An 11,788-nucleotide genomic window follows, 5' to 3' on the forward strand; every position below is an offset into this window, starting at 1 on the left:
TATTTTCCTTTTATTTGTTTATTTTTTCATCTCTCTAAATAACATCACTGAGGATTTAGTATTCCCAGAACCTTCATGTATAAGAAGAGGAAAATTGTGAACGAATTGTTATATTATGAACTTTTTCAATCATAGTAATGCTGAATAATCCTTGTTAGAATGGATTAATTGCATGTCAATTGAAAGTCAATCAAATTACAAAACAATGAGTGTAATATTAATGTTTTTGCACAGGCCTGCTAAATTTATTTATACTATATCTAAGATACACTTCATTTAATCATTTATCAGTATTTTAATTTGAAAACTTAAAGCATACTTTTTATGATCTTTTTCTACCCAAAGTATGCTATTTATTATCTCTTCTCCAAAATGTGTGCTGCTGCTGCTGTTGCTGTCACTTCAGTCATGTCCGACTCTGTGTGACCCCATAGACGGCAGCCCATCAAGCTCCCCCGTCCCTGGGATTCTCCAGGCAAGAACGAAGTCGCTCAGTCATGTCTGACTCGTAGCAACCCCATGGACTGCAGCCTACCAGGCTCCTCCGTCCATGGGATTTTCTAGGCAAGAGTAAGGGAGTGGCTTGCCATTGCCTTCTCCGCCAAAATGTGTAGATGGAATCAAAACTGAAGTTGTGCAAACATAACATAATAATCAATTAATATGCATCCAAAAACCCTCTCCACCTTTTTTTATTGCTTAAAGAATAACTAAAAAATTCTGCTTCTACTCCCTCTTTTGTATGTCTTTAGAACCTTAGTTTCTGGATAGCAAAGCAGAGAGTTGAATGAAATCTGGATCAGGTGTTTAGGGTATTAGTCAAAAGATACCACGATTCTGCAATATATGTACATGTACAATTCTCAATTCCTTAGTCTTTTGCTATTTATACTATTGAATGTGGAATTTAAAGAAAAATGAGTGCAATTTAGCCCAAGAGCATATGCACAGTGTTAAAGATACTCACAGGCCGTTCATGGGAATTAAACTAACTCCTATCTGAGGAGGAAAATGGAAGGTTTACATTCTTATCATCTATAGGACAAGACATAAACAGGAGAATAATTTCATATACATGCATCTATATGCATCTGTTTGTGTGAAGAAGTATATATAGGGGTTATAGAATGAACACTGTAGTGTTTAATGAATATTACTAATTTTAACAAATACGGAATTATCTCCTTTCTGTGTCAGGCCTTTAAGGACACAAGCTGAAGATATTTACAATGTTTTGAAAGGTTTTAATTTACTCTCAAACACAAGTATTCTCATATCCCTTAATATTTGCTTATTTTTCTTTCAAGTGACATTGAAGATGAATTTATGACATTGAGGAACTTCACCAGAAGATCAGACTTATTAAACATATATATTAAGTGAGGAATATTTAGATGTCCAAAGTTTGAGATTAATAATGATGATGATATAATGGCAATAACCAATAAGAAAGCATAACAACTGCTTCTAGATTTATACCCTTTAGTTGGATGATAAAATCAATGCCTGCATATTTTTATTAATTGGAAAAATAAAACAAGTTTGGAAAGAGATAATTTCAACACTTAAATTTCAGAAATTGCAGTTACCAGATACATTTTTTTTCTTTTTTTTAATTCAAGGATAATTGCTTTATAAAGTTGTGGTTGTCTCTGGCATACACCAATGTGAATTAGTTATTATATATATAATATATATAATATTATATTTAATATATTATTATATATTATATAGTTTATATTATTATGTTATTTATATATTCATTATTCTTTATACATATTATATATATATACTTTATATCTTTATACATATTCATTATCATATATATATATATACATACATACTTCCTCTCAAGCTTCCCACCCTTCTATCCATTTCACCCCTGTTGGTTGTCACAGAGGGCAGGGCTGGGCTCCTTGTGTTATATAGCAATTTCCAGCTAGTTATCTATTTTACACATGATAAGGTATATATATCAAAATTTTTAATAAACATTTGTTATATATGTTTTTGAAAAAAATTTGACAATGTCATATTAAAACAAAAATTCTTCAAGTTTAAATGGACATTCACAGCAGGGCTATTCAGCAAAGTTTGACTAAATGAAAGTACATCATACATATTTACACAATTTATTTATTTCCCATTCTTAGATTTATATATTATTTTGCAGAAAAATGATATGTTTATATGTAGAAGAAAACTTTTAGCACAGTGTTTTTTTACTTAATAATTTTTAATTGAGGTGAAATTCACATACCATTAAATTAACTATTTTACTCTTTGAAAAGTAAATTCAGGGCTGTGCAAATATCAGCACTATATAGTTCCAAAACATTTTTGTTACCTCAAAAGGAAATCAGTCACTCATTGCCCCGGTTTTCTAGCTCCTGTCAATAAATAATTTGCATTCTGATTCAATGAGCTTACCTATTCTGAATATCTTTTATAAAAGAAATCATAGAATTCTTAACCATTTATGTTGGGCTTTTTCACTTAAGATGATGCTTTCAAATTTTATCTCCATTCAGTTCAGTTCAGTTCAGTCGCTCAGTCGTGTCCGACTCTTTGTGACCCCATGAATCGCAGCACGCCAGGCCTCCCTGTCCATCACCAACTCCCGGAGTTCACTCAAACTCATGTCCATAGAGTCGGTGATGCCATCCAGCCATCTCATTCTCTGTCATCCCCTTCTCCTCCCGCCCCCAATGCCTCCCAGCATGAGTCTTTCCCAGTGAATCAACTCATTGCATGAGGTGGCCAAAGTATTGGAGTTTCTGTTAAACCGAGCTGAAACCGATCTCCACTCCATCTTTCCCCCATTTGCTCTCTCCAGTAAACCATACATATGTATTCTAAATCTATGAATCTATTTCTCTTTTGTAAATAAGTTCATTTTAACCACTTTTGTAGATTCCACATGTAAGTGATATTGTATGATTTGTCTTTCTAGGTCTGACTTAATTTATTCAGTATGACAATCTCTGGGTCCACCTGTGTTGCTGTAAGTGATATTGTTTTGTTCTTTTTATGGCTGAATAGTACTCCATTATTTATATATGTACCACATCTCCTTTATCCATACATCTGTTGATGGACATTTAGATTGGTTCTATTTTGGGTATTTCCCAGAAGTATGTAAAATAGTCTTGTCTACTGTGAATAATGCTGCTAAGAATATATTGGTGCCTGATCTTGGATGCGAGTTTTCTGTGGATGTATGACCAGGCATTGGATTGCTGGATAATATGGCAATTTTATTTTTAGTTTTCTGAGGAGCATCGTACTGTTTCTCATGATGGCTGTACCAGTTTATCCAGTTTATATTCCCACCAACAATGCAGGGGGGTTCGCTTTTTCCACATCCTCTACAGCATTTACATAACAGTAACATTTTATATGAATGATTAATAACTCCTTATATGCCTATATATATATATACATATATAGTTTTGTTTTAACATTCAGTAGATGAAGGATTCTTTCTAGCTTTTTATAGTATTGCTGCTATGAACATGAATGTACAAGTTCTTTTTTCATACAAGTTTTCCATTATTTTGGGTAGACACTTAAGTGTTGAATTCTTGAGTTACACAGCAAATGTGTCTTTCTAATTGCCAGAACTGCTTTCCACAGCTCCTGCAAGATTTTATATTTCTAAGGCAATGTACTAGAACCCCGATATGCTAAAATCAAGAACACTTGCTAATTTCATTTTACCAAAAAAAAAAAAAACCACTACAAAACCTTTTTAGGGGAAATTGTGGTCTCTTTTGCGGTTTTGATTTGAATTTGTTTAATGAAAAATAATGTTATGCATCTTTTCATACACTTGTAGGCCTCGTACATCTTCTTTAGAGAAATACCTATTCAAGTTATTTGTCCATTTAAAAAGGTATAAAATACATTAGGATGCAAATGCACAAATGGCTGAAGTAAATCTTGTGTTATCAGAAGCTATATAAATTGTACCTGGATTCAATTTTCTAATTAAAAAAAGGACTATCAGATATTTGGTTTAATTGTGTCTATTCATCTTTGTCTGGAAAAGTAATGCATATTCCACTTGCACATCTCTTGAATTTCTTGAAGTAATGAGAATCAATGTATTCAGTTCAGTTCAGTTTAGTCACTCAGTCATGTCCGACTCTTTGCGACCCCATGAATCGTAGCACACCAGGCCTCCCTGTCCATCACCAACTCCCGGAGTTCACTCAAACTCATATCCATAGAGTCGATAAGGCCATCCAGCCATCTCATTCTCTGTCGTCCCCTTCTCCTCCTGCCCCCAATCACTCCCAGCATCAGAGTCTTTTCCAATAAGTCAACTCTTCGCATGAGGTGGACAAAGTATTGGAGTTTCAGCTTTAGCATCAGTCCTTCCAATGAACACCCAGGACTGATCTCCTTTAGGATGGACTGGTTGGATCTCCTTGCAGTCCAAGGGACTCTCAAGAGTCTTCTCCAACACCACAGTTCAAAAGCATCAATTCTTCTGCTTCAAATGAAGATCTTTCTTTACAACTAAGATTATAAATATTACAAATATTTTTTTGAAGTTTCATTTTTCACCACAAATTCCTAATGCTAACTGAAAAACTGCAAGTGTCAGTGTCCTTATCTCTTTCGCCATTTCAAAATCTCAGAGAATATGATGGACATATATTTGGAAAAATGAGCACCTTATCCATATTAAGAAACTTATATAAGCTCTGACTGACCTCCTTGTTCTTGAGTGCATATATTGAGCACTTTTCACGTGCTTGTTGGCAATTGTACATCTTCTTGAGAGAAACATCCATTCAAGTCCTTGATCTTTTAAAAAATGATAATGACACATCATAAATCCAATAGACAAATGGTAGGAGGAAGTGCTACCCTATCAATAATTATATCAAATGTACATGGTTAAAGGCTCTAATTAGAAAGAATAGGATGACAAATATCTGATTTAACCACATTGTCTGGAAGTTTTAGCCAGGACAACTAGGTAAGAAAATAAAATATTTATTCTGCTTCTCTTTCCTTTGGATTTTTGAGAGAATCATCATTTTGGATAACAAAGAAATTTCTTGAAAAACATGGTTCCAAATATTAGTTTTATTGCTTTTATGGAAGTATCACTAGTTGCAATAGACTACTTAAATCAACCAAAAAATGTCAATGTTTCTTAGTTCTTCTTCCATCTACAATCCTAGGAGCATATAATGGATATATATGTGGGGATATTACAAAGGTGAGCATCCTCTCTAAGTTCGCTACCTTAGCAGTTCAACTTAAGGAACTTATATAAGCCATGTCTCAGGTCCTTGTTCTTGAGTGCATAGACCATGGGGTTGAGGGCAGGAGGAATGACATTTTCAAGTACATTGAAGAGAACTGGGATAAGGGGAACTGTCTTTGTTGCACCATGGGTGACAGAAAGGACAATAAGAATTGTATAGAAAAAAAGGATTAAGATAAGGTGGGAAGTGCAGGTACTTAAGGCCTTGGATGCAGCTTCTGCTGAGTTCAGTTTCAGCACAGAGTGAAGAATTAGAACATAGGATATAATAATCAAACCCAAGTCACTTCCCATGAGTGTCCAGGCCAGAAGTAACTGATAGACACTGTTGATTCTCTTGTCATCACAGGATAGGCTAGTGACTCCAAGAGTAGAACACAAACAGTGCTTGATTTGGTTTTTTGAGCAGTAGTGTCTCTGAGCAGCCAACACAGGCACAGGGATAGAAGACAGACTGTTTCTGAGTGTCATGAACACAGTGGCTTTGACCACAAAAGATTCGTTGATTATTGATGGATAGCGTAGTGGTTGACAAATGGCTACATATCTATCTATAGCCATGCAGACAAAGACGCCTGATTCCATAAGCATAAATGTATGTATGGCATACATTTGCAGAAAGCACTCTGGGAGACTGATAGACTTAGCATTGAACCACAAGATAGCCAAAATCTTGGGTATGATGTTGGTAGCCATGCCCATATCTACCACAGCCAGGATGCCCAGGAAATGGTACATGGGCTGGTGCAGTGTTGCCTCCTTATTGATGATGATCAGGATAAGGATGTTGGCACTGAGAGCTAAGAGGTAGAGCAGAGCCAGGGGCAGGGAAAGCCAGTGCTGCCAGCTGTGAATGCCTGGGAATCCCAACAGAATGAACTCAGAGACCTGGAAATTTGAGCTGTTGGAATCTCTGAGATCCTGGAACATCTTCACTAAGAGGAAAAATATACAAGGTTACTATTCTTAATAATTCTTCTGACAGTATTTGAAAAGGAGTTACTCTGGTTCATGATATTCTTGGTGGTAGTGGTGGTACAGAGTCATTGTCCTTTTATTCTCATCCCAGCACTAACATGTGTTGGATATTTCTAGTTAAACAGGAACTTTTGTTGCATTACGTGTTAGCTTAGTTAATCAAAACACAAACTTCATACCATAAGGCAGTTCATATTGTTTTGTCCTTCTCAAGACTGAGGAAAAAAAATTAGTGAATGTTGGAACCTTGGTCACTATCTTCAGCCTGGAGATTATGGAATTTGGACAAAATGAAAGTCTTCTAATTTCACAGCCTGGCATCTTAAAGTTGATTTTACTAAAGTGTTGGATTAGTAGAGACTTACTATTAATATATAGTATGAGTGTAAAGATTTTTGAGTATGGAGATATTTAGGTAACATTAAATTATATGACATTGATAATAACTTTTTTCTAAGTCATGAGATTTTGTTAAATAATCATGAGTATTATTCACTTTAATTAAAATATATGAAGTAATTTATTACACACTTATTTTAGTGAGTAAACTGATATCAAAATTACTAATGAACTATATGAAATCATGTAACAAAAAAGAGAAAAATAATTGAGGTATCTCAGCATAATGTAAAAGCAGTTGTTTCTGGTTTTCAGTAATTTTCCTCTACTTGACATAGTTTCGATTTTTGGAGCACTCCAGATATTCATACTATAAAGAGTAAAACAGATAATTAAAGCTTAGCTTCAGAAAAATTCTTTGAAATGAATTACTCGATTAAGTTACTGTGTAATTATCAAAAATTTTGAAATTTAATCATTTGTTCATTTTAATCTAAAAACTGAGATTTGCATAATCTGTTTCTTCTAAATGTTTGCTACTTGTTTCCTTTCAATAGTTTAAATATTTAGAATGTATTATCAGGATATAGAGTTTTGAAAAACTCTGTCGTTGGTAATTGTAGTATCTGCAGAAAAACAGTATGGATACACACACCTGGTGAATATATTCATCTCAAAGGAAGTGATGATATTCAATTATACTTATAACAAAATAAAAAATGGTAGACTAAAGAAGATATGTATTTATTCAAATATATTTATTCTGCTTCATATATGCTATTTTAATAACCTCTAAATTTCAATATTTTATTTTATAGTTTTCATTGTTTTTATTATTAACATTGGAACTATTTATCAAATGTCATACATTCTTTGACTACTAATTCACACTTAATAAAGAAACTTTGGAAAACTGATTTGAAACTGCAGATGATGAGTGGATATCATTACTTGGTAGGATCTACTTTGTGTGCTCCTGTACGGTTCTCTTTGCTTCACTGTTGACCTTCCTAGTTCATAGGTCTCCCTCCTCCACCCAGGGACTTTCACATTTTTTAGTAAAGAGCAATACAGATATAAGTAGAAATGAAACTAAGTAAAAGTTAGGAAGATATCCAGAGAATTCTCAAAGAGGAAAAGACAAATGATGCTACATCTGATGCATGGTTAGAATTCTGCTAGATCAGTGTCTTCCTTTCTTTCTTTCTTCTGTAGTTGTTTGCTTTCCTACTCACTTTTACCATTTTTAGCTTTGTAATTTTGCAATATTCTATTCTATTTTGTGCCCAACCACAACCAAATCCAACTTCAAACATCGCATTCTTTAAGAATACTCAGCTGTGGACTTTCCTGGTGGCTCAGTGGTAGGGAAACCACCTGCCAATGCAGGAGACACGGGTTCAATCCCTTATCAGGGAAGATCCCACATGCTGTGGAGCAGTTAAGCCTCTGTGCCACAACTGTTGAGCCTGTGCTCTAGAGCCCGTGCTTTAAGAAAACAAGAGGAGCCACAGCAATGAGAAACCTGAGCACTGCATCTAGAGAGTGGCCCTGCTCATTGCAAGTAGAGAAAAACTCTTGCAGCAATGAAGATCCAGCAGACCCAAAAATAAATAAATATTAAAAAAAAGAATACTCAGCTCTCTTTCAGAGAAAATAGGGAGCCATCCTTTGAATTTTCTTAATATTACTCCAAAAGATTCAGGCATTGTAGGTATGGTGTATATCTGGCAGTAGATTGAAATATATTTCTCATTTAACATCATAATATTATAAAAAGTATCAATAACATGAATTCACCAGATTTTAGCCAAAATATGAGTGCTTAGAATATGTATTTATGTTAATATTTGCATTGTCTGTTGAGATAATGTGCACATATTTGATATCAATAAATATTTTTGAGTGAATGAAGAGGTTAATGAATAAATGATTCAGATTTTGTAAGACTTTAAGAATTATTGCACTATATTTTAAACATTAATTTTGGAAGGTATAAGAGGAAACACCAGAAGAAAGAACTATACTTTCTATTTCATAATTCAATAGAAAACTTAAATTCCTAAAAAAAAAATTCCCCACTGCAAAATAGATTAAAAAATTAAAAAAATCAAAGGAGCACGGAACAAATTAAGTCAACAGTCAAAACAATTATGTTAGATATGGAAATTAAGTTCAGTCAGTTAGACAATGCTACATGTTGACCATATTTTACATTGATTATATGCAAGTGTTTATGCCATAAAATATATATGTATATGTATGAACTTCCATGATTAGCCCTGGCGACTCAGTGGTAAAGGGCCCGCCTGCTAATGCAAGAGATGCAGGTTCCATCCCTGGGTTGGGAAAAACCCTGGAGAAGGAAATGGCAACCACTTCAGTATTCTTGCCTGGGAGATCCTATGGAAAGATCCTACGGAAGGCTAGGTCCATGGGGTCACCAAGAATTTGGACATGACTTATGCAATAAAATATATATGTATAAATATGAATCACCAAAAGAGACTGAAAAGAAAACAGTAAACTGAAAATGCACAAGATATTTGGAAGGAAAATTATACTAGTACACCAAACACATACTCTCAAATAAGGAAGACATATTATAAAAGGCAAATTAGAAACTCAAACAAATATATGGATTAAGATCACCTTCATGAAAGGAAATGGTAAACCACTGCAGTATTCTTGCCTAGAGAATTCCATGGACAGAGGAGCCTGGCAGGCTATAGTCCATGGAATCACAAGAGTCGGAAACGACTGAGTGACTAACACTTTCAGTTCAGTTCAGTCGCTCAGTCGTGTCCGACTCTCTGCGACCCCATGAATCACAGCAGGCCAGGCCTCCCTGTCCGTCACCAACTCCCGGAGTTCACTCAAACTCATGTCCATCAAGTTGGCGATGCCATCCAGCCATCTCATTCTCTGTCGTCCCCGTCTCCTCCCGCCCCCAATCCTTTGCAGCATCAGAGTCTTTTCCAGTGAGTCAACTCGTCGCATGAGGTGGCCAAAGTATTGGAGTAACTTTCATAAAATAATAGATGACACATTTTACACACAGTAATTATATCTTAGTGCACCAAATTGTTTCATTCCCTTGTTCCTTATGATTGGCCACAAGCAAAATAACAGAATATACTGAAATTATCATGTTCACTTGATTAATACATGGTAGAGAATATAAAAGTTAGGAATTTAAAGCAATCAAATTATTAACTGATCCTCAACATCCTGTTTAACAGCACTGGCCTGGACTTAAGCTAACAGTCACAAGGCTAACAAAAGTCTTGCAATTTTCATTATTGACAAAGAATAACATGAGTTTACCATGTAAGAATGTGTTTCCATATATACCAAAATTGTCATCAGGTTTCTTTCTCATGAGGCTTGTAAATTTGTTCCTAATGTTTGTATGCCATTATACTTCCCACATTTCTTTTAAATTTTTCAATAAACAAAACTGTAATAACTCATATATGTATAACTACATAAAATATATGTAGCCTCATGAGAAAGAAACCTGATGACAATTTTGGTATAGTATATTAAAAAGCAGAGACATTACTTTGCCGACCAAGGTCCGTCTAGTCAAGGCAATGGTTTTTCCTGTGGTCATGTATGGATGTGAGAGTTGGACTGTGAAGAAAGCTGATCGCCGAAGAATCGATGCTTTTGAACTGTGGTGTTGGAGAAGACTCTTGAGAGTCCCTTATACTGCAAGGAGATCCAACCAGTCCATTCTAAAGGAGATCAATCCTGGATGTTCATTGGAGGGACTGATGCTAAAGCTGAAACTCCAATACTTTGGCCACCTCATGAGACGAGTTGACTCACTGGAAAAGACTCTGATGCTGGGAAAGGTTGGGGGCGGGAGGAGAAGGGGACGACGGAGAATGAGATGGCTGGATGGCATCACCGATTCTGTGGACATGAGTTTGAGTGAACTCCGGGAGTTGGTGATGGACAGGGAGGCCTGGCGTGCTGTGATTCATGGGGTCGCGGAGAGTCGGACACGACTGAGCGACTGAACTGAACTGAACTGAACATATATTTAATTGATTACTGTAGAACAAGATAAACTTTGAAATGTAGTCATAAATAATTCACTTGTGTATACAGATTTTCAAAATTGTTGAAAAAATAGGATCATTATGCATTTCTTCCTCTCAAAACATTTAAACAATTAGCTGTTAACTCTATGTGTACATGTAACAAAAGCAGCTTAAGAAATTAACATAGAAACTGATAAATTAAGAATAGCAACTATATCTCTGAGGTTGCTTGTGCTCTATTTTTAACGATATAGGTTCTAAATATGAAATAAGTATCCTATTTATATCCTTCATGGTTTTTTGTTAGGTCTAAGGTTGATTACTAAAACTGGTTTTATTTTGCATTAAAGTTTAGGTACCATTTGCAATACATTTGTAAAACTCCCTAGTTAATGATCCAAGCTCACCTCAAACATTGTAGTATCAACCATATTTATACTAGATGTTTTCCAAACAAAATTTGAATTATTTCCATACATTATAGCTTAATTTTCTGCAAGTAAAATGGGCTCATATTATTCTATGGGAGACTAGTGTATCAAAGTTGTTACATTAACACAAGAATATGACTACTTATTTATATGTACAATTATCATAGTCTGCATGCATGCTAAGTCACTTCAGTCATGTCCAACTCTTTGCGACCACATTATAGCCTGCCAGACTCCTCTGTCTATGGGATTCTCCAAACAAGAGTGCTGAAGTGGGTTGCCAGGCCCTCCTCCAGGGGATCTTCCCCACCCAGGGATCGACATTGCGTCTCCTGTGGCTCCTGAATTGCAGGTGGATTCTTTACCACTGAGCCACCCAGGAAGCTCAATTATCATAGCACATTTTGAGAATTCTCATTTCTAACTCCATAGAAAATGTTTGTTTCCTCACTAATCAGTCCTAAATTTTACATCCCATGTTCTTTTCCTAACATAAAGTTTGTTCCTCAAAGTATGTTTTACTGTCTCATATGGATGAAATGCATAGCACAAGGCATTATTGTGAGGCAGAAATCCAAAGAAACCATTACCCAGGGTTGTTTGTATGTGCGTGTTTAGTTGCTCAATCATGTCCGACTCTTTGCGACCCTTTGGACTGTAGCCCTCCAGACTGCTTTGTCCATGGGATTTTTCAGGCAAGAATA

The 11,788-nt window shown here is 35.3% G+C and overlaps 1 protein-coding gene across 1 annotated transcript; it reads right to left on the reverse strand.

Moving 5' to 3' along the window:
• Positions 1-5,263: 5,263 nt before the first annotated feature.
• OR56B2 (olfactory receptor family 56 subfamily B member 2) lies at positions 5,264-6,214 on the reverse strand. Its single transcript, XM_055422405.2, has one exon. The coding sequence runs from the start codon at positions 6,212-6,214 to the stop codon at positions 5,264-5,266; it is 951 nt and encodes a 316-aa protein (XP_055278380.2).
• Between the last annotated feature and the right edge of the window lie 5,574 nt (positions 6,215-11,788).

The sequence above is a fragment of the Moschus berezovskii genome, chromosome 14 (genome assembly GCF_049115385.1).
Source record: "Moschus berezovskii isolate FMDL1 chromosome 14, NW_MosBer_1.0, whole genome shotgun sequence".
NCBI classification, from domain to species: domain Eukaryota; kingdom Metazoa; phylum Chordata; class Mammalia; order Artiodactyla; family Moschidae; genus Moschus; species Moschus berezovskii.